The 27,973-nt window shown below is 43.6% G+C and overlaps 1 protein-coding gene across 4 annotated transcripts; it reads left to right on the plus strand.

Moving 5' to 3' along the window:
* Window positions 1-2,312: 2,312 nt before the first annotated feature.
* LOC102448632 (lamin-B3-like) lies at window positions 2,313-27,722 on the plus strand. 4 transcript variants are annotated; one of them, XM_014581649.3, is made up of 12 exons: window positions 2,313-2,933; window positions 7,820-7,976; window positions 9,895-10,020; window positions 11,119-11,289; window positions 13,032-13,157; window positions 13,319-13,539; window positions 14,213-14,441; window positions 17,104-17,211; window positions 19,386-19,502; window positions 19,599-19,712; window positions 19,847-19,912; window positions 25,047-26,089. In XM_014581649.3, exons 1-11 carry the CDS (start codon window positions 2,566-2,568, stop codon window positions 19,883-19,885), a joined length of 1,776 nt encoding a protein of 591 aa, XP_014437135.1. In that variant the 5' UTR covers window positions 2,313-2,565; the 3' UTR covers window positions 19,886-19,912; window positions 25,047-26,089. The 4 variants fall into 4 exon arrangements, with proteins under 4 accessions (XP_014437135.1, XP_075753246.1, XP_006139312.1 ...); XM_075897131.1 differs by lacking the exons at window positions 19,847-19,912; window positions 25,047-26,089 and adding an exon at window positions 27,586-27,722; XM_006139250.4 differs by lacking the exon at window positions 19,847-19,912.
* Window positions 27,723-27,973: the final 251 nt, after the last annotated feature.

The following is a 27,973-nucleotide window of genomic DNA, read 5'->3' on the forward strand; positions in this document are numbered from 1 at the left end:
GCCTCCCCAATAGGGGCCTCTGGCTTGCTGCCCTGTCCCTTCCCCCCCACATTCCCTTCCTTCCCCCCTTCCCTGACCTCTCAATAAAAACACCTATCTGATTTGTTACAAAACGAGTCTGTATTTATATTACATTAAAAAAAGGTGTGCAGGGGGAGAGGGGCTCATAACCTGGCGGGAGAAGGGGGCAGCTAGATGTGCCACTTCGGGTGCAGGGATCTCGTTGGAGTAGGGGTCGGGTGGATCCAGGGATGACAGGGAGCGGGGGCTAGAGCAGGGTCAGTGTTGGCAATGGAGGCAGGAGGAGGGGGCATGGGCATCATGTGAGGGGCAGGCAGAGGGGGAATGGGCATAGCAGGGGGGCAGGAGGGTGGAAGCCAGGAGCAGCAGCAGCAGGCGGGTGTGCCATCATGCATAACACGATGGCACACGTCACACCGCTGCATGAGCTGGTCCCTTGCGCAGTTCTGCCACTCAGCGTTGTCACGTATCTTCTGCACCAGGGTCTGCTGTATGTTGCACAGGATGCTGACATGCTAGTGCATGAGGTCTTCCTGGACCCTGGTGCACTTTTGGGTCCCCCGGGCTCTGGCAGCTGGCTGTGGTGGGGTAGCTCACCCCTCAGCCCCGGCTGGTCCAGCAGTGGAGAACACAAAGAGGGAGAGGCGGTCCGTCATCCATGCAGACACTGTCCCTGAGGTCATGCCCTCCTTTGTGAGCAGAGACCAACAGTCCTCAGGCCAGAGGAGGGGGATGTCCTGGGAGCAAGGCCATGTGTGAAAATAATTGGCATAGTGTCATTGCGCAAGACGGTTTTTCTTGCGCATGAAGGGGCAGTGTAGACAGCTCCTTCTGGTGCAAGAGCCTCTTCTGCAAAAATGGCGGCTCATTAGGTATGCAAGTGAAGCTCAGAGATATTCCACGCTTAGCCTCATTTGCATATTTCTCATGCAAGAAGCTGCAAGTGTAGACATAGCCTAGGAGAGCTGGTTAAGAGCAAAAGAAGAAGCTCATTATACCCCATTCAAAGTAACACCTTCATGGGCCAGCACAGCTGAAAGTACCAGTCACAAACTAACCCTAAAGCATTTCATATTATTAGTAAAGAAAAAAGATGTAGGAATACTTTTTTTTAGAAAACATGGTGCAGTCTGAGAAACAGAACCACATTAAAATAGAGAATAGCGCTTATTTGTGTTAAAATATTACCTGTTTTTCTGCACTTGAGGCCCAATCTAGTGGGAAGCACCATTGTATGTATAGGGCACTGGCCTAGGGGACCTGGGTTCTAGTCCCAGGTTTGCTATTTGCCAGCCCTGACTTTTGGGCAAGTCACTACTACAATACTACAGTCTATTGCAATACAAATGATACATAATATTAATAACAACATATTAAGATCCTCCTTGCAATGTTACTCAAACTCCTCATAAAATCTGTGGAAATTTGCCTGTGGTTTGAATATGCAAAGAACACAAGCTCTGCCCTCCAAACAATTAAGAGTCAGTCTCAAATGAGAATAAAGGAAATTGACCAATCCCCAGTGAATTTCCTTATGAAAGGGACATTCCAAAAACTTAAATGTTAAAAATCAGTTTTATCAAGCCTATAATTAATAGAATTGTTTTCACAGTGGCTTCAAATTTAAGTGACATTTTTGTTTGCATGTAAAAATCTTCCCCAACAATTTGCATTCTAAATATTGTTCATTGTGGTGCAGGAGAACCAAAACCTGATCTGGAAGCTAAAAATAGCTAGAAACAAACAATGAAAAGGACTTTTATTTTCACTAACCAATTTATTTATCAATAAATTGGTAAAATTAAATAACAGTGAACAAAAGGAAAAACACCAACCAGAAAGGGTAAGGGATCTTTGAGAGAGTCTTTTGTTTGTAATAATCTGAACACAGTAATGCTTAATTCGTAATCAAAAATGTGCCGGGGCTCAAGCAATTCATTGCCGGGACTATGAATCGCCAAACCTGGGAGGAGGTCTCAGCCCTAGCACCCGAACACGGCCATGGGTAACATAAGGAAGGACGCTTTTTTAAATAGGAAATTTTCAGTCTGTCCCCTTATGATGTTGCCTATACACACTCCAGAACTGCGAGTAACGGTACCTAGGGGCACTCCCAGCAATGGCGTGTGTTAGCCTGCTCAGGAAGCGTGCTCCACTGAAAAGCAAACACCAACTTTGCCCGGCCCGTTTTGTACGGGAACGAGACCTGACCCCCGGGCTGATGCTACCTTCTCCTCCAACCCGCAGCGCGAGCCCTTTAAATCGCAGCCGGTGCCGGAAGGGCTCGGGAACGCCAGCTGCAGGCTATATACTCTGGCTGGAGCAGCGGGAGCTCGACTGTGCCTCTCAGCGGGGACAGGAAAAGGCAGCGGGCGGGCGCTGGGAGACCATGGCTCCTTGAGGCGCCGGCTTGGTTGTGCGGGGGCTGGGTTTGGAGGTGACCTGCAAAGGGGCGTTGCCTTCCTGCCTTGCGTGTAGCAGGGGCCTGAAGGTGCCTCCCCAGCCTGAGGTGGCCCCGAGGATCGTGCCCGCAGGGACGCTGCCATGGCCGCGGCGGTGTCCTCCACTCCCGCAGGCAGCGGGCGAGCTCTGCGCCGCTCGGCCGCCCTGTCCCCGCTCAGCCCGACCCGGCTCAGCCGGCTGCAGGAGAAGGAGGAGCTGCAGCAGCTCAATGACCGCCTGGCCGCCTACATCGACCGGGTGCGGGCCCTGGAGGCCGATAAATCCGCGCTGCAGCTGCGGCTGGCGGAGCAGGAGGAAGGGAGCAGCCGGGAGCTGGGCAACTTGCGGCTCCGCTATGAGACCGAGCTGGCCGATGCTCGTAAGGCGCTGGACGGCATCGCTATCGAGCGGGCCACGCTGCAGGTGGAGCTGGGCAAGCTCAGCGAGGAGCACCGGCAGCTGCACGCCAGGTCGGTGGCCCCTCCCTTCCCTCTGCGCCAGCCGGGCGGCGAGAAGCTGTTTTCAAGGCCTGTCACATGGCAGGGGGAGTATCCTTTGGCTCCAGCGGCTACTAATACCGCTCCCCCCCCCCCCCCCCCCGCTTATGTCTCCTTGGCCCTCTTCCGCGGCAGGCGTCCTGCCTCCCCTCTGGGAGCTCAGTGGCCCTTCCCAGCTCCTGCGAGTACCTCAAAGTGGGCCTGGGGCAGGTGCTTAGCACCAGGGATAAACAAATCTAGTGCACGTCCTAGGACTAATACAGAAACACAGGGATTTGTGCACCTGTCAACAAATGACAGGCCTCAACCAGGTTATGAAGGAGCTGGGCCTTATGGGGCCCATGGGGTGAGAGGAGGGGGTGGATGCCCTCCAAAACTGACTCCTGTCCACAGCTGCTTGTTAGGTTAAGAATCCTACCCCAAGTATCACTAACATTCCTACCTGACATGCATCTGACGAAGTGGGTCTCTTATTGGCGCATAAGCTTTTGTGGGCAATCTGTTAGTCTATAAGGTGCCACAGGACTCCTGGTCGCTTCTGCAGATCCAGACTAACATAGCTACCCCTCTGATACTTGATTCCTACCTGTATTACTAGCAGGTCTGTGCAGTGTTCCTATTTCAAACCTGTACCAATAGATTCTTGCCCTCTCTTGGAATGAAGTTTCTGGTGTTCCAGGGCTGGAGCAAATACTTGCTTTACTTTCCTACTTCCAGCTGCTTAAAACTCTTGGGCTTGTCTTGCATACTTGGTTTTGGTTCAGAAGTTTAAGCTTCCTAAAAACATCTCTCATTTTGTGACTGCAGAGCAAGAAGAGGGTTGGTGCCAGTTATTAAAATTTTCAACTACTTCTAGTGTTTAACTCCACAGGCTTTGTTTATAGAACGTAGACTTGGCTGATTTGTAATCCTGTGAATTGATGTGGTGTGTGGTTTTTTTTGGCCTTTCTTGAGCAGCTAGTCTTTAGAAATAACTACCATTTTTAGGAGGCTGTAAAATTAAAGTGCTTTACGTATGCTGTACATACAGCAAAAGATGTACTAGATGCAATATTTAGAGATACTTGTTTCTGTGCTGGCTAACTGCAGTTATCCCAGACTTGAAACGCCCTTATCTTCTTGGATGTCATGAATTTGCTATATGCTTTAAATAGTTTAGAACTCTTATGGGGTGAACAGTATCCCACACTCTCTTCCTGGAAGCAATAACTATTACTTGTTCAACTTGTTTTACTAAAGTGTGTTTTGTATAACTCTTAAAGCATAAGGAAGGGAGATGGAAGTGCATACTATAATGAATAGTGGTAACTAAAAAAGCTAGGTGCAGGATATGTGACAAGACTGACTGGCTAGTTGCAGGATGTCTACCCTACACAGCTTTTAGGGACATGGCTGTGTTGACAAGTCTTGTAACTAAATGTCCAAGAGTGTAAACACTGCTCACGCTTTTGCCAACAAAAACCTTCCAACCCCTGCAAGAGCAGATTGGGGGGGTGAGGTGATTAAGGACCTTTGAAGCTTTACACTGTTTATGGCTCAACTGCCAAAGCCATAGTCATGCCAGCTCACTCATCATCTCATCACATTTGCAGAAGGTTCAGAACAGGAGGGCAAAGAAAGGTTCTTGGTCTAGCTGGTTTTAGAGCAGTGATAGGCAGCCAAGGCTAGCAAGTAGGCTTTATGAATGGCTATCCTTTGTTTCAGTGGGTCACAAGATTGAAATTGGTCATGTGCACTAACCATAGTCCTGTGAAGGGTGCAAGCGCCCCCTCCCATGGTCCTCCAAGTAAGCATGAGGCTGGAGTGGCTCATTGCCACAGTCTCCCTTCTCCCCCACCCCTCATGCTACAGTCAGCTGGGGGAAGGCTGGGTCTGATTTCCCTACCCCCTCCCTCAGGAGTGAGGCTAGGGGCGGGGGCTGAGCTGCAGGGGTGGGGCAGCCATCAGCTCCTCCCACAGCTCACCCTCCTCCCCCCAAAAAAATTCCTGCACATGGGCCCAGACCTTAAGGATAAGATTAAACCATTTCTACTTGTTCTGAAATATCCAGCATGTCCTGTATTAATGTATTTGATCATTCATCTATTAATGAACTGTCATCAACTTCAAAGAATTTTTAAAGTTTAAACTTACTTTACAAGAGAATCCCTCATCCCCCACATCCTCTCCCAAGCTCATCCCATACCTTTTCTTCTCCTTTCTCTTCTCAGAACTTGAATGCCACGAATCACCTGACTCATGGTGTTCTGGGAGGGAGGAGTAAATAAGTGCAGGGCCCCAGTGTGCGCAAGACATGGGGGAAGGCAGGAGAGAGGAGGTGCATGACCTGCAAATGCAACCCCAATGGGCAGATTGCACGTTGCCCACCACTGTTTTCAGAGAAATCATTCTGAAATCATGGTTCCGCCTCAAATGTGTTGTAAAATGTGGCTTCAAAAGCTAATCAATGGTTTTTGGATGTTCTCAGATCTGAAGAATATTGCACTTACCTATGTTTTTAACTTTAAGAGGCTCTGACAATACTGATTTAAGCTCTTCTAGTCAACATGAGCAATTCGTTGGTTTGAGGACAATAGGAAGAATAAAAATAATTCTGCACTGTAGTATTAGTGGGACTGGCTTAGTGGTTGACTAATTACGAAATGGCTTATGCTGGTCTAAAAGTTAGCATAAACACATTTAACAAATGTGTTAATGAGTAATGTTTAATTTGGTTTTAAAGGGGATTATATAGACTTTTAGATAGGTGGAGATAGCATAGGTCCAGAAAGGGAAATGGTCTCAAATCCACAAAACACAAATTCCACACTGAGGACAGATGACGTACAACATCTGTCCTCTTACTTATTTACTGTTTGTCTAGTTACAAGCATCTGATTTATGTAGTAGCTGTTATCTGGGGAACCAATGATTGTCATCTCTCTTTTGTATTAAGAGCAATAATGCACAACTAAACTGTACTGTGGGATGGGAGAGAGGACAAATTCAGTGACCAACTGGGAAAACTGGTGTATTAATTACAAATCACTCACTCACAGATTGTTATCTCAACACAATAAAATAAGGGATATGTTCCTTGTATACTCAAACTTGAGCAGAGGACTGTGTGATAATCAGGAACATCACTTTCTAGTGTCAGATCCATGTCAGTAGTAGGGATGTTAACAACTAGTCGACTGGCTATCCGATAAGCATTTGCTTTATGGTCTAGTCGGTTAGTTGATTTCCCCCTCCCTCTTGCTGCCTCTATCAGGTGGCATTCAAAGGGGTCAGCGGTCCCCTGTTGACCCTGGACTCCATGCTGCGCTGCCACTTTGAAATGCACAAGAGCCACCACTGGGGACTTTTGTACATTTCAAAGTTTGCATGCTGCGTGCAGCCCAGAGTCAGCGGGACTGCCTGCTGGCCGCAGGCTGCATGTGGAGTTCTGCATTCTTCCTTTGAAATGTACATCAACTAGTTGATGGAAATTCCATCAGCTACTCGATTAGTCAATTAACCATTATGTCACATCCTTATCTGTAGCTGTTTGAGGCCAGAAACATTATAGTGCCTCTGAATGAGTTCTGTGTTCTGTGTGAGTCTTCCTTCGTGCTTGGTCAAAAGCAGAAATGGCTATTGTTTGGGAAAAGTGGGCATGCCATACCTTCTAATACGTATTTTCCTGGCTTTCACCAAGCTGCCCATTGTGTCCTGATTTCTTCCCCCATCCCCACACAATCACCTTACCAGAATCCCTTCCTGGATGCCAGGTCAAGTTTCCCTCGGAATAAAGTGGATGAGCCTGGCAGCCCATCTAGTCCTGAGGCAGAGGTCTTCTGGTCATCCAGGGCCCTTCTCCTGACTCATGTTTTCCCTCCCCCTCCATGTAACTGCACTATGTTGATCCCCATGCTCCCGGAGGCCTGTGCCTTAGCTTATTTGCCAGTGAGCATGCTCAAGGGATTATCTGTACAGTTGTACCCTAACCTCAGCAGAGCCAGGAAGGTGGGGCCAAAATTTCTCCCTCTCACAGAAAGTTCCATTACAGGTTGCTGGCTTTTGGGTTAGCAGATAGTTCCAGAAACGTTTCCTGGACACCTAGTGCTGTTTTACCAGGGGTCTGGCTAAAGTTTGAGGCAACATATCCGTAATGTTAGTGTCCGGTTAATCCTATCAGACTGCCAGAGCCAAGTAAAGTAAAGCAAAGCATGTGCTGGTGCAACACAGCTGAGGAAACTGAACTGCTAAGCTAACTGAGATTCCCCTGCTGTCCTAGCACTGTAAATTTGACTTGAAACTTAACAGACATGTGCTAGCCAGAGATGTAAGCCACCTAGCCCAGGGGAAGGTGTGAAAGAAAAGATTTTGAGGGTCCCACTTGAAGGTCAAAGGGGCAATGCCCACTCATTGGTGAGAAAAGAACCTTGTCATGGGACTCAAGGATTTTGCCCTCTCTGGTTAGCCAATGCCAAACTTTAAAGATTGCTTTTCTAGCAACTTGAAAGACTAGCTTTCTCACCTTCCTCATAATGACTACTGAAAGAATTTCTGGCTGATATCTGTTCAGAAAACACTCAAAGGGAGATATGGAAATCTGTGACTACTACTAGATGGGTGGGAGGGTATCAAATGGGACTGGAAGATCATGTACAGAATGAGCTGGTAAGTCTAGCATCTAATGGAATAATATAGCTGTTAATGTTTGGTGGGATGGGGGGGTTGGGGGTTTTTTGGTCTAGTTTACTCTTGTGGTGATGAAGGATGGTGAATTATACTCCTATATTACTCTTTTTTCTTTTTTCTAAATAGAAAAGAAATGGCAAGTTTTTCTCTTCACCTGCTATACATTTTTATGAATTTAAAACTTTCACTTTCAGGAACACTAAAAAAGAAGCTGACTTGAACCTGGCACAGGCTCGTGTAAGAGACCTTGATGCTCAGCTGAACTCCAAGGAAGCTGACTTAGCAACAGCTTTGAGTGGAAAAAGAAGTTTGGAGGGTGACCTTCAAGAGTTAAAGGATCAAATAGTCACTGTAAGATTGCATAGAATCTACGTTGTTTCATGGATGTCGATACTGAAGTTCAGTCACAATGACTTCCCTCACTGGAGTCCTTTGGTTCTGTTGCTGTTTTGATATTATTTTTCCCCAAAAAGTCTGTAAAGGTTTAAACATTCATGAAGTCTCTATTACTTAATAGGTAAGGATTGGGAGAGAAGGACTTGTGGAATTTTGATGAAAGCACATGGATCAAAACACATTCAGAACCACATTACAAGTCTTGTAATTCTGCTTCATAACACACATGCTAGAATGGCCTCTGTGGGTATCTAGTTTGACTTGATAAAAATGAATGACACTCTTCAGACTCCTCTATATGGACAAGACCAAACTTTCTGGTTACATGCTAGTGTCAAGCCTGTGTTACATACCCTGAAATGGCAGATATTTGGGAGGGAAAATTCATGTCTTCCTGTTTACCTAGATCGAAGGATCTGAGTGCTTTACCCAAACTTTAAGGGAAACCTTTGATCCATTTGATTTAAAGCATGTTTTTGTTTTGTTACATGTCCCTCTTCCTGTAAAGATTGCCTGAAATGTACATTTCAGATTTAGGATTCTATTAGTTCAATTTTGAGTTCTTCAGGGGTTGGAGGAGATGACTACTATACTGCAGTTTGGGGTTTGTTAGATATGAGCAGGGCCATCAACAGAGTAGGCGGCAGTTGCCATGGGGACCAGTGATCTAAAAGGGCACAGGGCTCCAGGCTGCTACTGTCGCAGCAGAGGCAGCAAGGGCCCCGGGTCCTTAAAATCACCACCAGAGCCTGGGCAGCACTGGGGGCTGGCTGCTTTTTCCAGCGCACAGTAAAGTCTGTCACCAGCCCTGGATATGAGATTAAGTGTCTTTCACTAGAATGATTTAAAATACTACCATGAAATGTAGACGTGGTGGCCCAGTGTAAGACTTCTACTTGCAGAATGTAGCTGAACTTTAGGTAAGAGACTTAATTACAATAAATGCAAACAATCTATTTGGTTTCAGGCCTTTGAATTTTCATAGTTGTCTTAAATTAAGAGGCTTGGATCACTTAGTGTTACTGGGGCAAATAACTACTGTGTTGCTTGTCTGGGGTAGGGTTAGGAAACAATAGTTCTACAACTCTAGCTGGTCAGTGATTAATGAGGCTTCTGTATATGTGACTGTTCAATAGCCTTGTTCATGCTAGAGATCTGATCTCTTCTGAAGTAGAAAGTTGCCCTGTTCCATTAAGCTTTTCAGGGCAAAATTGGGAGTGTCTTCTGTGTGAAGAGCACCACAGATATTCTGAATCCTGTTGATGTATAGTGATCTAAATCAGATTTCTTTCCTTAAAGCTGTTGGCTGTAGGAATAACTGAAACCTAATGTACTGTATAGGGATGTTAAATTTCGATTAATCAGCTAACCAAGTAGTCAATGAAATTTCCATTGACTAATCAATTGGTTGATAAGGGGTGGAGCAGGGCACTTGCTATCCCAGCTGCACCTCTGCCTTTTAAATGTAGTAAGAACTGCCCACAGCGCTTACTACATTTAAAAGGCAGAGGTGGCGCAGCAGGGAACCCGGGGTGAGTGGGGATTTCTTGAGTCCCCACTCACTCCAGGTTCCTGCTGCGCTGCTTCCACCTTTGAAATGTAACAAGAACCGCATGGGGCCATTTTCTGCTGCACCACTGCCTCACCTGCCACCTTCCTCTCCCATGGAGACTGCTTTCAGAGGCAGCAAGTCGGGGCGGGGGAGAGGCAAGGAGGAGGGGGGAGAGACTAGTCTACTTGACTACCCGATAAGCCTATACTTATTCGGTAGTTGACTAGTCACTTACATCCCTAGTACTGTAACTTTTGCTATTAACGTAAAACTCACTTTTCTCACACTCTGACCTACCACGCAATTTTTTTCCTTTCCTAGCTTAAGTTGGCATTGGAAGATACCAAAAAGCATCTCCATAGTGAAATGTTGAAGAGAGTGGACCTGGAAAACCAAATGAAAACTCTGCAAGAACAAATGACATTCCAGAAACGCCTGCATGAAGATGTATGTCCAAGTTAATTTTAGCAAGGATTTCCTGGATGCCAATTGCCATTGATTTTTGTAAGGTTATCCAGGGGCTATATGAAAATGCATTTGATTCCTAAAAAGGTAACTAGCTGAATCTTATGACCCTCTGCCAGCCAACAAAAGCCACCTCGGTGGGTAAACTCCAGGGATGTACACACATTCAGGTATCATCAATGTCTCCTAATATGTTTGAGCATGTCTCTGTCCTTTCTCCTCAGAATCGGCAGAGTTATTTTATCATGCCAGTGTAAATCAGACTGAGAAGGTTTAGGTAGTTCTCCTAATACATGTGGGAGAGGTGTATGCTTATTTTTTTTAATCCGTGTCCTGCTGGAGTATGAAGTTTGTTTACTTTAGGCTTTCTGCAAAATCCTGGAAACCTTTACAATTTTAGCTTTCTCATTCAGCTTACACCTGCTAAAATAACTACAGTCCTAATATTGCTTGTATGTCTAATGTAAAAAACAAAGCCATTATCTTCATAGCTTCACAGAAACAAGAATGTATGTTCCCTATTTCCTTTTGTATCTTTTTTTCTATATAATCAGGTTCTGTATACTACAGAATTAACTATGTTTAGTCTCGCTTCAGATTCAGAATGGAGCTTCTTAGGACGAAATTTTCAAAAATGTTTAAGTGCTAAAATCTCTCAATTTCAAATTAAGACCCTTCATTTAAAAAAAAAAACCCTCTGATCTTTTCTAGCTAGATGGGTAACTAAGATTATGCTGTCAACGCACTTTTTGACAGGCAGGAAAAGGCTTTCACCTAATGAGAAGCCCATAGCTTGGAGATCTTTACAAGAATGGAAAGCAATAATTTACTATGGGGAGAAAATAACCCAGCATGGTCAGATGAACTTGATGACTTAATGGGCCTTTTTGTGTGTCAATCTCTTGTGATTCAGAAACAGATGACCAAGTACTTGATCACAAACATCTGCTTTTAAACTGAGTGACTGACTTGCTACATGGGTTGACTGTTAATTGGGATTATGTAACTGCTTTAAATGAAATGGTGGTATTTCACTTGATCTTTAAGCAATATACTTACTCCTCCTCCTCCTCCTCCTAGGAGCTCAAGGAAACCAAAAGATTCCATGAGAGCAGGATAGCAGAAATAGAATCTGGCCGTCAGAGGGAATTTGAGAGCAAACTTTCAGATGTTTTGCAAGGACTCAGAAAGGAGCATGAAGACCAAATTCAAGAATACAAAGATGGCTTGGAGCGCACATTCAGTGCCAAAGTAAGTTCTTCAAAAGTAGCAAATACAATGGACTAGCTGTCATGGTTTTTGCATCTTCATATGACAGAAGCATTTGACACTTCCTTTAAACAAGCAGACTTACGTATTTAACATGGAGTTTGGTCCATCTGCTTTAAGTAGTAGTCTTATGAAACTGATGGCTTGTTCTGTAGTAGGAGCCCCTATCCTAATAATTGAATCTTTGTATAGTCTCTCTAAGATCTGCTAGTTCAGCTTATCTGCTGTGACTTAACTGTGGCCAGTAAAATTGGTTGAGATGCATAAATATGTACTATCTTCCATAACGGGAGTACTTAGGAATGTTTAAAGTTATAATTCATACCATCAACAAATTTCAATCTTGGCTCTAAAGTGCTTATTACAAATATCTAAACTTTCTACCAAAGTTAATGTGGTAGATTAATTTCTGCTCAGTTATTATATTTCCAATATGATCTTTGTTCCTAGGAAATATACTAGTAAAAATTTGAAACTGTGGACCAGATGCAACAAGACTGACTATTCCTCTAAAATTGGGAATGTGAACAATTAACCATGGGTGGTGCTTGCAGTAACCAGTTAACCAAACCTGGGAGCAGCCCCTTGCCTGTGGCCTACCACAATCAGAGGGCTGCTCCAGCCCTGCCAGACCCCTAACAGGGCAGGCCAGCAGCCCCCTGAGGCCAGGGGTCATGGCAGCGGGGCTGGAGCAGCCTCCTGCCTATGGGTTCGCACTTAATCAGTTAACCGGTTAAACTTAATGTACACGTTATAAAGACATTTAATGTAATCCACTGGTTTTGGTAGCTGATGTAATTGCAGCCTTCCTACCAGGTTAAAAGTACCTTGATACTAATGGTGTCACCCTCTCTCCCCACATTCCAGAAATGAGTTCAGTTACAATAACTTATGTCACTGAAATACCAGAGATTGGAATCTCGTCCCAAAAATGTATTAATGAAGACACTTCTAATATTAAAATCCTTTGTTCTAGTTGTGGAGAAACATGTGCTTGTACTTTTGGGTCAATACCTTGATCTGTTTTGTCACTTTCTTCCTGTTTTTCTTGTCTTCAACTCTCTCTTACTTTAGCTTTACCATGTTTGTATTAACTCCTTTGCCTGTTTTTTTTGTTTTGTTCTCTTCTCCCTCCCCCCCCCCCCCCCCCCCCCGGGGTCCTGCAACTATTACTGCATTTTTCTCCAGCTTTTCCCTTCTCTTAAAGGAACAGCACCCCAAACATTTTGCTTGACCTGACTACTTTGATTCCTGAATACACTGTTAAACATGGCTACGCCCCCTTTGTTCACACAGCTCTGGTATCAGTACTGGTATTTAAACATTTGGAGGCTGACACTCAAAGGGGCATATCTGTAGTAGTATCCTATACTGTCCCAATGCAACTTCCTATCCCATTAGCCATGGTACAACTAGTGAACTTGAGTTTCTTCTCTAATGGCTTCATTTCTTTAACTTTTCTATAAGTCTGTGTAGTGGGAACAATTCACTAGTTTTAGGCAGTGTGGGAGAGCTGAATTCGGGTTATGTGATGTTGAATTTGTCTTGGCAAGTCAATATCCACTGAAAGCAACTTGAAAATGTTTTTATATAAAACTGTGTTCAGGTACTCTACATCTTTATACCTGGCTAAATATGTATCTGTAAATCACTTGATGCTTTTTACTAAAACAAAAGGTCACCAAAATCCTAATCAGATATTCCTAACAACTTTTTCTTCATAGATCGAGAATGCCCAGCTTTCTGCTGCCAAAAATAGTGACTTTGCCAATGCTGCTCGGGAGGAGCTGATGGAAACAAAGATGAGAGTTGACAGTCTGACATCCCAGCTTAACCATTATCAAAACCAGGTAGCGCTTCATACTTGAATGAGATTGTTGGGGTTTTTTCCTTAACGATACTAGCATATTCTACACATTATCTGCTTTCCCTTCCCTCCAATTGCTCTGAGTTCTTGCCATCTCTTATTGAAAGTGCTCACTGATAACTAGACCTCTTGATTAAATCTAAGAATTCTGCACTCGAGAACAGACTAAGAGAGTTACAGGAGACCCTGGATTATGACCGTGACCTGCATCGAAGACATATGGCTGAAAAAGATAAAGAAATGGCACAAACTCGGCGGCAGATGCAAGCACAGTTGGAAGAATATGAGCATCTATTAGATGTGAAACTAGCTCTAGATCTGGAAATAAATGCCTACAGAAAGATGCTGGAAGGAGAAGAACAGAGGTAGGATGCAATCTAGTGCTATACAGGAAGACTTTCTTCTAACATCATGGTATAAGTCTAGGTGCTGAATGGGAGGGAGAAACATATGCAGTTAATCATCTTCCAGTAGCCAACTGGTAACCACTCACACTATGGCCTTGGTATATAATAATGAAGAAGGCCTTTGTACTTCAGTCTATGCAATCTCTTCTAAATGATTAAAATGCATTAAAGATACACAACTTTTAATCAAATGTCAATAATAACATTATAAAGTGACAAAATGGCAGCTAAGGGATTCAAACTTTTCTATAAACCTTAAATAGTAATGTTAGCCTTCCAGTCCCTTCACTGTGTAACCACTTACCATAGCTTGCTTAGAGATCTTAAGTCTTGAAGAGCCCATAAGGAGAAGAGAAAATGCAATAACTGAGGGATGGTGGTGAGTTTCATAGCTTGTTCTGAATTTTTTTTTGTTCATTCAAAACTTGGAATGCTAAGCTTTCCAAACTGTTCACTGGGCGACTCCTTGCCGAAAGATAATACCACATTCCAGACTCCACTAAGCAGGCATGGGCAGAGGGGAAGCTACGCTAGGTCTGGGCATAGTGTGAGAGTTGGGGAAAGGGAGGAGAAATGATGATGTCCTCCTTCATAACTTACTTATCTAATATGACCACTTGGCTCTCTTTAGACTAAAACTGCCATCTAGTCCATCTTCCCAAAGTGTTGCAATCCAGGCAACAACCAGCCACGGGCGTCGCTTCCTGCATGGAAAAAAGAGAAAACTGAAAGAATCCCAAAAGGGAGAGCACAGTGTCAGCTTCAAGACTGTTCAGCATGTGTCTTGCTCAGGAAATGTGTCCATAGAAGAAATTGACACAGAAGGGAAATTTGTCAAGCTTAAAAACAACTTGGATGAGGTACTCCTTCCTTCCCTGCTGTCAGACAGGCTATCAGCCATTACAGAAACTCGGCCTCCCCCCCTCCCCCACATGAAACCAATATAGGCTCAGTAAACTAAGCAGTGCTCTTGACCCCAGCATCATAAGACCTAGCAGATTCAGCACTTTGCTTTTAACTACCCTCCTGGTTGTTCCCTCTTGATCCTCAAGAACCAGTTTAGTTGAATATGGAGACGGGTATATTCAAGAAATGTACACCTTTCATTGACTGTGTTTCCCACAAACTGTCCTGTGACTTCTCTAAAGTTGTAGGTTTTTCTGCATGCACAGACAGATCAGTCCAGCTTAATTAAGGACAAAAGCACTTCTGATTAGCTACATAAGGTGCCTAGTGTGCTGGATAATAACAATAGCTGTTTAGATCCCTTATAGCATCCAGTTTTTTGCTGTGGCAGTGTTCTTACTCCATAGCCCTAGACTGCGTAAAAGCTGTCCAACAGTCTACAAATGTCTAATTGCGTGGTGTTGTAGGAGGGTTCTATACACGCTGTGCTGGAAGACTAGCACAAGCCAGTCATGAGTGGTATCCCTGTGTTCAACTGGCATATTAAGAATATGCAAAATGCCCTACCAAATTAGGCCTCAGTGGTCCAAAACAAATTCTCCCAATCTTGGGCAGTTAGTGGTTAACTTTAGAATGACTACTTGTCCAGCCTTTGGCAACATTCACAGTTCTAAGTCACTCATACATTCTAAACTTGACTTGCTGAACCAGAACGAGAGGCTGCTATAAACAATCCCTGCTTCACTTGTGCTAGGAATGAGTTGGGTTGTGAGGGAATGGTTCAGAGCAGAATACCTAGGTGATGGCACTGGTCAGACAGGCCAGGAAACTCTCTCAACTTCTGACTCTATCATACTCACTCTAGAGAAGTCAGGTGGAATGGGCAGTACTTGTACGGCTGCTCTGCCTGTGGAAAACATGGGCACAAGACTCCCAACAAACTCGATAATATCTGTTTGCAAAGGAGCTGTAGGTCTTGGCACAATGTTCTTTCCTCCCCCTCTTCCCCCCCCCCCCCCCCATGAGATCTTGGCTCCTAAGGTACAATAATGCCAGTTGTCTTCCTTCTCTGGACAGACTTCCTATCTGCTTTAGGGTGGGGTGGACGGGAAATCATGTACAAAAACATGTATCTTAAAGAGGGGTAATACTTATAGATTTGAAGGGATGATTCTGCAAATAAGTGGCTTGATGGTATTATCCCAAAATTGCAGAGCCCAAGACACTTAGGGTACGTCTAGACTACATGCCTCTGTTGGCAGAGGCATGTAGATTAGGCTACCAGACATAGTAAAATGAAGCTGCGATTTAAATTGCCGCTTCATTTAAATTTACATGGCTGCCGCGCTGAGCCGAGACACAGCTGGAGAGCTCCTGTGCTTTTTCTGTCCACACATGCCTTTTTATGCAAGAGCCCTTGTGCAAAAAGGCTTATTCCTTGCTGAAAGAGGAATAACTTTTGTGAAAAAAGCCCTGTCTTCTGATGATCTACTGGACCTTTTCTTGCGCAAAAATGTGCTTGTAGTGTGGACGCTCTGAGTTTTTTGCGCACAAACTCTGCAATGTAGACCTAGCCTAACAGTCAGACAAAGGTAGCTTTTACTTTGAGAGGGGTTATAACTTGATGCTTAGTTCTTAAGATGGCATCTGAAGTATAGAAAAGTTCAGCAGTCCAAATGTGTAAACTCGTAACAGGCTTGCTTGACTTCAGTATATGAGGAATGATAGGTCTCATTTTGTTAACCCCAAACCACAACTCCAGGATTGGATAGAGGTTAGATTTCCAGACCAAGCATCTTAGTCTGAGCTCTGACCCTAGGTAGAGAACTTTAGAACTATTCAGAGTGGGTTGGAATCTCTTTGCCTTATTGATTGGGACTGTTAAGACCTGTCTTCTGAACTCATGAGTAACTTGAAACTGAAATGTACAATGATTCAGAGGATGGGCTCTTAAATGAGAGTCATGATTCCCAGGGCAAGGGAATGCATAAGTGTGAAGAGTCAGATCATAGTTCTGTTTCTAACTCAGAAAGGGAGTTCTTCTATGCATAAGGTTGAGAATTAAAAATTGGGCATTATAAAACCTCACAAATCAGTTGGCCTAACCCTAGCTGAGAACACTGACTGAAATGGTATAAAGAAGCCTAATAGTTGTGGCATCCTACAGTGCATGGTCATTTGTCATGGGAGAAGATAACCCAATCTGACTTGCTTAAAGTCTAATACTTACTACTTAAAAGCTTCAGAAGGGTAGCGAAGTTAGTCTGTAACAGGAAAAACTTCAACAACAAATAGTCTAGTAGCACCTTCTACATATTTTGTTAGTCTTTAAGTTATTTACGACTCAGTCACCGATCATCGTTGCAAGCAATTTTCTGGAGCTCTTATGGGATCAACCACTGCTACCAGACTCTTCGGTGCTAGCATAGTGCTAAACTAAATGTATACTTTCACAAATGACCTCCATCTTGAAAGGAACAGTACCTTTTAAAAACCAGAGTGTAGGAAATGTCAAGAAACCTATACTTACAAATGGTGATAGCATAATGGTGTAACCCCTGTAGGATGCTCCTCTAGTTTCAAGCTGGCAATGGTATCTTCCCTTTCCAATTGTAGGATCAGTCTCTAAACGGATGCGTACTAAGACGAAGACTTGGAAGTTTGTCTGAAATAATATACAGATTCCCTGCTCGGTTTGTCCTTCAGGGAGGCCAAGTAGTCACAGTAAGTATCTTAACTCTGCCTTGCCAAGCAAGTAATTCTATTTGACTTTAACAGTCATTTTATTATCCTCATGATAAGAAAACTATACTTGGTGCCTATGCTGGGAAACAATTTAGCAAGGCTGACCCATGACCAGATTGGTGAAACCTTAAGTGTAACATTAGGAATGAAGTGACTTAGTATTATTTTTAATAGTTGAGGCCCGATTCCCAACCCTGGAGGAATAACCTCACTTGCATTTGTTGAAGCGGGGCATATTCTGAGCCTAAGAGTTTGTTTCTTCATTTACAAGCTGGAAATGGACTAGGAGAACAGAAGTGGCATGTAACTTGCCTTATAACCTGTACAATTCTTCCTGTAACCTTCCCACACAACTAAGAGCAAGGGCTGTGATTGCTCTCAGACCAGAGTAGCAGTTGTCGAATTGCTCTATGGCCTGGAAAGGAGGCTTTTCAAGTCTTCTCCCTAGCCCCTTGCTCAAGGGCAGTTGAAGCAATGTAGGCCACTGGCTAGATAGTGAATTTGAACCTGAGCATTGCTCTGTTACATGGGTGGCTGGGCTTTTTTTGCCAAAAACAATTTAGTGCTAGTGGTTCAGCTGCTCTAGTGGTAGCAATGTTAAACCCATGCTGCCATCACCTTGGTAGGCTCAATGTTTGTTGGGTCTATTCTAAGCAAGTGTAATCCAGGTTTAAGCTCTGCAGCTTCTAAATCCTGCTCCGAACAGATCTAGTTGTCCAACGAAAAAACTATGCAGTTAGACTAGCATAGACAAGGCACTACTAAGCATGGAACATATTTTCTAGCTCTAGCTTAAGGACCCCAAAAGTTTGATGTCTCAATGGAGGGATGGGGAGGGAGGAATGGTTTGCCAGAAATAAGAACTCTCCATTCAGGCCACGTCCACACTAGGAAACTACTTCGAAATTATTAAATTCAGCTTAAGAACTCCCAATGTAAAGAATTTGAACTAGTGGGTTCACACTACAGAGAAGCCTTGAAATTAGAGGCAGGCTCCATGAATGTGTATACGCTACCTTGGACTTGGAGCCCCAGGGAACAGTGGGAGTAAATAGTTCGCAATAGGAGTACTAGAGAGTTAACACTATAGTTATTTCTAAACAACTATTTTGGAACTAGCCAATTAGGCCGTCATAAGACGGGATTTTCAGGTCTCTTCTCCACATCGGTCTTCTCTCCTGAGCCTCCAGTCTCTCGCTCCGTCTCTCTCTCTCTCTCTCCTCCTCCTCCTGACTCCCCCTCTCTCTCAGCTCTCCTCCGCCTTCTGCCTTTCTTTGCCTCTCTTTCCCTTTCTCTTCGCCTTCCACCTCCTGCCTCTCCCTCTCTCTCTGCTCTCCTCTGTTTCCATGGGAGATGCACGCTCGTCCAGGCCCTGCCCCCTGGCCATGTATGTCACCGCCCTGCTCCTCTTCGCCTCCCGCCATGGCGCTTGGCTGACTTCTGTGCTGCTCAGCCAGGCTGCCGCGGAGGCACAAGCGGCCATTTGGGCCCTGTGCTTCCCATGCAGCAGGTGTGCTGCATGGGGACCACGGTGCCCAAACAGCTGCTTGCGCCACTTGTTCCCCCATAGCGGCTGGGCTGAGCAGCGCAGAAGTCAGCTGAGAGCCACGGCATGAGGTGAAGGATGTGACTCAGGCAACAGCGCTGCCCAGAGGGAGCAGCCAGCATTTCAGCGTTAGTCAGACATTGGGCTACTATATATATGGTTAACATTACTCTTGATGAAAACCAGGAGCACAGAGTTCGAATCCTGAAGTCTGTTGTTTTGAAATAGTGGGTTTGGTAGTGTGGACACACTACTTTAAAATCTGAACTGGGAGGAGCATATTTTGAAATAAGGTCTTAGGGTAGACCACAGCTCAGAGGGTAGAGTCTCCCATTAGCAGCTTTTCCTGCTGCACTTCTTCCATGCTGCCACCCTAGTGGGCAGAGGTGTTCTGCCAACTTCAAGGCAATTAATGGAATCTGCACTAGTTTACCACTTAGATGCTCAACAGGCCTGAGTCTACACTAGACACACTTTTAGATAGAATACTACATGGGAGTTAGACACACTTACTGAATTTGGCTTTCAATGTTTAAATACTGATCTAACTGTTTAAAGTGACTTTAAAGCTCATGAGTTAAATGTCTCTCTCTCTCTCTCTCTCGAGATCTGGGGTGCTGATGCTGGTGTAAACCAAAGTCCTAGTGATCTAGTTTGGAAATCTCAGAAGTCTTGGGGAACTGGGGATAACATTAGTGTTACACTTATAAATGCTGATGGAGAGGTAAGTGAAGTAATAACCTGTTGCACCTCTTCCAGTCTCCAACTTGCTTAAGAACAAACTTATGCTTATTTTGGGGGGGGTGGCAACTTATTGTAGGAGACTGCTGAGCGGAAAATCATACGTGTACCCAGAGAAGAAAGTGGTGGTGAACGGGAAGATGAGTGTGACGAAGAAGAAATAACGGGGAGTGAAACGGAGTTGCGTCGTCGGGTAAGAATCTTTCTGAATTTAGAACATACTAGGAATAAGTTGCTTCTCTTTTGTAGTAAACAGTACTTAAAACATGCTCCCAAAATATTATCGATAGCCTACAATTCTTGCCATTTTTCTCCCTGATATGTTAGACCAAAAGAAGAAAAAAGAAATGTTGTTTGGTGTCATGATTGTTTCCAGTGAGCATCACAAAATAGGTGAGACTGGAGTGAGCGTTGTCCCTGTTTCCGAGTACACATTGTACTTGTTTTCTTGCAGCATTGTTTGCTTCCTCATAGTGCTGAAATCTCGTCTCTGTGTAGTCTGCATGACTTTGCATGTGTGCTGACATCCATGCTTTACATCTGATCTGGGAGTACAATGTTGTGATAGACACTAGCATTCTATTTAAGACTCTGACCAGTGAAAAATACACTGAACCAGTAGATAACCAATCACGGTCTCATACTACAGTCAGCTTGTGAATTAGTTCCTGGTCATGAAGAGTCAAGACTAGAATATTGGTGTGTGTTTTGTCATCATTGTACATCTACCTTATTGCAGCTAGACATCTTGTGTACTGTAACCAGTTAAATCTTTTGTTGCTTGCATGATTGTGGAAACAGAGCAGAAAAGGGACTGGGGAGTGACTGCCTTCATTTGGCATATCTGATCTCAGTGTGTCCTTGCTATTGTTTCATATTAGAAGCTTCAAATCTGGATTATATAACTTTTTTTCCCCCCACTAAAATGTATCAAAACCCCCTGGATAACCCTTTTGTAAGTGCCTTGGGTGCCTAAGGCCATTATTTAATAGATGTGTTTGAAACTTACCCACTGCCTATATCCGTCTAGCTTAATCCTCACCTCCCGCTAGCATCTCTTCCCCTTATTCTGCTTTCCAGCTGGGATTGGAGAACAGATACAAGTGATGCTATTAGAGTAAACCCACTTTTATAGCTGAAGCATGTTATGGCTTCAACTTAAGTACTGTCTCTTGGCTACTTGAAGGATCATAGTCTCCCACGAAGACACCCTCCAAATGGGGCTAAAGTTGTGGATTACAAACTAACGCAGAGTGATAAAGATTAATTGGTGTATTTTATTTCTTTTGCATTGGTTGCCCAAATTAATCTCTTAAGTGAATTCTAACCAAACATTTTGGTGCCAAGACTTTCTTTATTGCATCTCTTGCTCACAGCTGTGAATACCTCCAAATAGCTTATCAGCAGCTCTGCTGATGAGGGTAGGGAGCAAAAGGGACAACTGCCCTCAGTCCTGGAAACTTTTCAAAAAGCGCCCAGGGTACCCAGCAGCAGCCAGAGCCCCAGGTCCTTTAAATAACAACTGGAGCCCTGGGTAGCACAGGCCAGGCAGTGCTAAAGGGCTGGCTGCAGGAGGCTAGCCCCCAGCCCTGTCCCTTCTGCTCATTCCAGGGGCCCAGAGCTGGTCCTTCACCTTACCCAAGGGCCTTGCTGTTCTGTTGGCAGCCCTTTTGGTGTTGTGACTGTGGAAGTGCTGACTCCAGGAGGTTAGACTCCAAGTGCTGCTTTCATACTAGCTGTGTTAGGAGGGATACCTAGATGAGATTGAGATTAGAATAAAACTGGTTTGAGTTGCACCATCCAGTACATGGCTCTAGTATGGAGCCGACTGTAGACACCCATGAGACCTGGCTGCAGAAGTCTTTCATCTGTAAAACCATTGGCTGTACAAAACCAGTTCCATGCGTATGACTTGAAGCAAGGATACAGGAGTTGAGATTAAATGAATCAGTTGTCCCTCTGTTCAGTATACAATTAGGTGCTTTAAAGGGGAAAATATCATGCTCCAAGCTAACTACAATGCTAGGCTTTTGGCAGGATAACTTCTTCCTGATGCTAGCTGGTGACAACATTGCAGTGCACAACCCAGGTTCAGAACTCTCAAATGTTGAGAACTTCTGATTTACAACATGTTGAGAAGAGGCACATTAATTGTGAGCTTTCCTTAACTTGGAAGTCCCCTAACAAACTAATGTAGAATCTACTTTCAAATAACTCAGCTTTGATCCTCCTGTCCTAACTGAGTAGACCAGGCAACCTTTTTAAGCTCACTAATACCCACAAAGATTTCAGGGCAATATTTCTCCATTTCAGTGCCAGAGTGCGAGGGGGCATTGAGACTCCATTCAGCTGGCCACAACTACTGTTTACTGAAACCTGACCCAGACTCCCCTCTGTCATGGAGAGACAGCTGGGCCAAACCTCAATTACAAGTGCATTACAAGACCCCTGCATGGGTAGGAGGGCTCATTGTGTGTGTCTCATCCTCCAGTTCAGAACCATTGATGTAGATAACGATCTGTGCATCTGCACAAACTGACCACCAGCTAGTCCGAAGATAATGTTTCTCTCTACTAGTGTCTTGGGTGAGTGGATTGTTTTTAAGAGCAGATGGATACGGAATCATTGGTCATCTAATAAAACTGTCTTGTCTTGGTAAAGTTGATCGTCTTTAATCAATCCTGTTAATTAATCTGTTAATCTTTGAGTGGCTTGTGATGTCATGTAGGTGAGCTCCTGAATAAAAACTGTGGATTAACACACCTTTGCCATTCCTTAGAGGAATGCAAATACAAGTGCAAGTCTACACTCCTAAGCTATTTGGAAAATGCTACTTACACTTCGTATTAGACATTATGAAGAACTGTCAATCTCTCTAAATTGAAACAGTCTAAAATAATTAAACTAATGCTTAGTCAAAAAATTAAAATGACACCCTATATCCCAAGTTACTCGTAACAGGATCAGCAAAATCCGATACAAGGACTCAACGTTGTTCATCTGTTATTGCTCTGTGAACTAGCAACTTCACGTCCATCCACAATCCCACGATTCACTTATCTGCTGCTGGGTTGGCAAACTTCATAAATTTGAACAAAATAGAAACTTTCTGGGAAAATATCTCCATTTCTTTTTCAATCCAGCTCTGTGTGAAATTCTAGCTCCCATTATTTGAGCATCCAATATGCAACACTTTGCTTTCATTAGCCCTTCTTCAAGCTGAGGAAGGAAAACTAATCTGTCTGCTGCAGTCTGTTTGAATCTAGCACATTGGCTGTGGCTCATCAATAAATTGTTTAGTGTTTGATGTATTAGGAGGTTGTGCCCCCTGCTCACTATGCTTGCCTACCCCCCTCTCCCTGAGGGCAGGGTGTCTGGCCAGGGGGAATGGTGCAGGAGCAGGCTGGGGGCCGAGAGTCTGGCCAGTGGGTAGGGGCAGGAGCGCACTGGGGGTGTGACGTCTTGGTGGAAGATGTGAGGGGGCAGGGAGTGCAGGGTCTCAGAGCAGTGAGTGAGGGGGATGGGGCCATGCTGAGAGCCTGCACTAGTGCTCCAGGCTTGTGGGTTCTCAGCTTGGAGGGGGGGGCTCCTCCACCCCCCCCCCCGTCACCACCCTGCTGAGACCCCGCATACCCAGTACCCTCTGCTGCAGCGGAGGGAGGGGCTGAGCTGGAGCATGAGAGCTCACGCTGGCACTCCAGCTTTGCCCACCCCATGAGGCTGAAGCACTAGCACCAGCTTCCTATGGTGGGGGGGGGGGGGGGAGAAGCCTTGAGGCTCCCCATGCGCTGCCACTTCCCTTACCCCTCCCCCAGCTAGGGGGAACAGCAGCAAGAAAAGCCTCCCTGAAGTGCGTCCCTGCACTGCTGTTTCCCCAGCCAGGGGAGGGGTAAGAAGCAGCAGTGCACAGGTAATCTTGGGGCTCCCCCAACTGTGGTGGTGGCAACCTAAGATGACTCCCTTCTCTTCCCCCCTGGCCCCTTTGGGGGGAGCAATGTAAGGGCCAGAGGAGCTGCTTGAAGCTGGGCATGAGGCAACACTGGTGATATGATGATGTCACTCTATCATCCTGCAGAAAATTTTTTATATATACAGCTGGTCCCCGAGTTGCGACTGGTCGATTTACAGCCGTTCACATTTGACCAAAACTCCCATTGAGCGGTCGTAAAGGCGATCTCTGAGCTACGAACATGACCCGCACTTACGAACAGCGCGGTCACAGTGTAACTCAATGTGGTCTGAGTTACAAACATTTCGATTTACGGCCAAGTGTTTGGTCCGTAATTCGTTCATAACTCGAGGAGAAGCTGTATAATCTAGAGAAAAGATAAGCACTGTGGCCAAGATGGCATTGCTTAAGCTCTTAAACAAAGATGAAATCCAAATACAAGTTGAAACTCTCTAGTTCAGTACCTTTGGGACCTGACTGCTGCCGAACCAGAGAATTTGCCAAACCACAGGGGGTCGGTACTGTCCAGTGGCATTACCAACACTTCCAGTGCTTACTAGGCTCTTGAAAGACATTTAGGGATAAATCAGGGGTAAATAGCAGCACAGAACACTGAGTGCCAGGACTGGTGATTGTAAATAGACTTTATTGGACTGCGGGAAACTTGGCCATGCCCATAAGTGGACATCCAGCTAACTAAAATTGTGCTGGACCAGAGAGTGACAGACTAGAGAGGATCAACCTGTATTGCATGTATTAAAGACTCTTTTAAAATGCCCACACACCTTTGTAAGCAGCCTAAAACAATCCTAATGCACTGTTGTCTGCATTAAAAGTTTTATACTCAATCTATTTTGCTACCTCTTAATAAAACCGACTTAACTTGCAAGACTTCATACTGTGAGAGTGGTAAGGCCCCATTGTATTATAAGCGGCAGGAGTGGGAGGGGGAAGCAAGAAGGGTAATTAAGAGATTTGTAAGAAGTCTTGTGTTGCTGCATGGTGTACATGAAAAGAACGTGTGCTGTTTAATGAGGTCATCTCTCTCGTTCAACTTTTTCCTATTGTTTCTGCCCTATGCCACCTTAGTTAATCTTAAAGCATGATGCTGCATGCATGTAAGACAAGCTTTGAATTAAATTGACATGATTGCTTTGAGCAGTTTGCAATCCAGAAACCATCTCCTATGTTATGACTTAAATTTATTTCTGCAATAAGGAAAGCTTAACCTTCAAAATAGTTCTTCTCTAGAAAGAATAAACACATGGGAATTAGTTAGAAGGTAAATACTGGAATGGGTTACCTAGGGAGGTGGTGGAATCTCCATCCCTAGAGGTTTTTAAGTCTCTGCTTGACAAAGCCCTGGCTGGGTTGATTTAGTTGGAATTGGTCCTACCTTGGACAGGGGTCTGGGCTTGATAACCTCCTGAGGTCTCTTCCAGCTCTATGGTTCTAAATAACTAAACCCCTAATTATGTACTCTCATGCATTCTCTCTCAATCTTATTTACAGCAGGGGTGCTATACTGTTTATACCCAGTAGTTCATCAGGCTTAACCTGTTTAATTTCTCTTTATAGAGTCTCCAGCAAAATGAAGATCCTAGCTGTTGTGTCATGTAACTAAACCAAGGTAGTGACTACCTACCAACACTCCTTAAACCAAAGTGACCGTTCAGACTGCTTGAATTTTTAGCAGCTTCTGGAATACATGAACTTTGGACTTTTTTTTTCCCCCTCAGACCTGCTTGAAAAAATTATCAACAAATAGAAAGTTCCCATTCTGGCAGATATTGAGCCCTGCCTTCAATGAAATTAGAGAAAAGTATTTCCTTTTCAAAGTCTCTTTCCATGACACACAAGTATTGTGATTTTTATTCAGCTGCAACAAACTTGCCATAAAGGACCGTGCATAATTTTTGATAACATACTGCTAGGCATGTCTCATCCTAGCGAAGGATGGTGAACTACTCACAAACTTAATGGCTTCAGTTTTCTGAACTTCTAATTTAATTTTTTTCTCCAAAGTAGACTTAGAAGAAAAGCAGTTTCAAACCCAATTTAAAAAATTTAAGTGAACCAAATTCTACCTTGACTTACACCTTGTGCAGCTCTATTTGAATTGAAATTCAGAGGAAACGGTTTACCCTTGAACATCAAAAACCCCAGTAGTCATTTAGTGTTTGAAGTCTGATACTGAAGTACAAACACTTGGGCTAAGCCAAATGATATAATAATCTACTGGTGTAAAGATTTTTTTTAAAACTGAGCAAGCTATTTGTAAAACATGTATTTTTAACTTTTAGTTAAACCAACCATTGTACTGTTTCTCTAGACTATACCTGTTAACCTAAACTTCTGTATTTATTACTGTACATAGTTAAAGTGTTTGAAACTTTGGGGTGAGTAGCTTTGTATTATAAATGTGAACTAAAGTCTGATGCCAACATAGGTAGTAATGTATTTAACCACAGTACCGTATTGCTAAGTTAATTGCTTACATAGCAAAACATTGAGTCAGAATTTAAACCGTTTGGTATAGATAGAGATCACATACTCCAATGATTGCCATGTCTTGATATCTTTTAAGAAAGTTCCGATGTTTAATAAACATGTGAAATAAGGATGTGCAGTTTACACTGTCACTACTTCTACATTCATAATTGAGGTGAGAACAACTTCTGTTTTGTAAAATAGCTAGATATGTTTCTGATTAGCACTGAATTCACCTTGTAACTATGCTGTATATCTACTTGAAATGTCTAGAACATATAGCACTTAGTCATAGGTAGCCATTACAGTAAGCCGCTACCTTTATTCTTGTTAGTAGTTATCCTGAAAAGTGGGAGATGGCCTACCAAGAGTCCCTAGTTCAGCAACATAAGTGTTTCCTTGCTAAAATGTTAAGTGATAATGCAGCTCTCAGAACACTGGAACAGTTTTCAGCTTTCTTTGTCTTGCCAAAAGTTTCAATTATATAGTATGACTGAATTAAGATCTGGCCCATGTTGGGACCATACTTTTTCATGCAAAGCTCTTTTTGAAATGCTTTTGAGTTCCTATCAATTAGAATAATTATAGGATTTTAAGACACTGGACACCTAGATGGTGGGTGAATTTGGCCTTCCATATTTTAGTAGACCCAAATCCATACTTTTTTTAGAGGGAGGGGGGCACTGTCACTTTAAAAGAATTAAATTAAATTTAACTATTCATGATCTTGCTGTGTGTCTTGGGTGGTTCAACTGATTTTCTTAATATTAAAGATTATCCCTATACATTATCATTCTCAGGTTTTAATGTTTAAATTTATAACTGTATAGTGAAGTGAGCATTAGAAAATTTGTATTGCTTGAGTTCTAAATGTAGCTAAGCAACACCTAAAAAAAACACCTTGTCTCCTTTATTTTAAGCAAATAGACGCCTACAATAGACTAATCTGCTTTAGAAACTATTGCATGCAACTCACATTTTTACATGTTCTGGATAAAGCTGAAATTGCAATGAATCTAGTGTACCAAGAAAAGGTGGGGTTTTGTATGTCAAATAGTAACAACTGTTACTATTATACTAGGCTACAGGCATTTGGGGATTAAATGCTGGAAATGACTACAATTCAAACTATTGCAACTTCTCTACTTTATTAGCATCTTGTACATTGTTTTTCATTTTCAAATCCACCTTCTCAAAAGATGTAAACAGCACCATTAAAAACTAAACTACCCTAATTTTTCACTGTAAGCTAATAGTCTACTCCTTTAAAAATAAATATTCCAGTCCCATTGTAGTTAATCCTAATTTTGGTAATCCCTGAGCACAGAAGGCATGAAGGGGAATAAAATGCTTTTTGTGTGTAACTAGATAAACTGCCACTTAGTTAATATTTTGGTTTATTTTAATCGCTGTGGGGAGAGACCATAGCCTTTAAGACAAGGGCTCATATTTAAGATAAATAAATGAGAACTTTGCCCTCTTATGTCTAGAAGAAATTCTGAAAGCAGGATCACGTCTCCTGTCTGTCTTCCTATTTTTAAAACAGAGCTAGGGAGACAAACTATCTCTTGTTCAGACACTTTTGGCCCTTTTTCTAACATTCCCTCTCCCTTGTCTTTCCACCTAGAGAGAGGACTTTGCCTCCATGCTCTGCTTGAAAATGTATACCCCTCCTGAGCCCCTCAGGACAACCCCCCTCCTTCCAGCATGGCTATGTCTCACAGGAGGAGTAGTGGGCTGCTGAATCTTACCTGTACCTTGCTGGGACCTACAGTTAAACTTTATTCTCAGTGCTTTGTACCTCCATTGAAGGGCTGCATGAATAAATTAAAATGCAATGTCTAGGCCAGGAAATTTAAGCCTTTAATGTAAGAGGGAAAAGCCACAGAACAGCTAAATGAACTGGTTAAACCTTGCACATGATGCTCACATCCACTTTAAAAGAAATACTTTAAAAATATTGGTTCAGAATTAAAAAAAAAATTCCAAAATAAAACCCTCAGATCTATCCAGTA

The sequence above is a fragment of the Pelodiscus sinensis genome, chromosome 14 (genome assembly GCF_049634645.1).
Source record: "Pelodiscus sinensis isolate JC-2024 chromosome 14, ASM4963464v1, whole genome shotgun sequence".
NCBI classification, from domain to species: Eukaryota; Metazoa; Chordata; order Testudines; family Trionychidae; genus Pelodiscus; species Pelodiscus sinensis.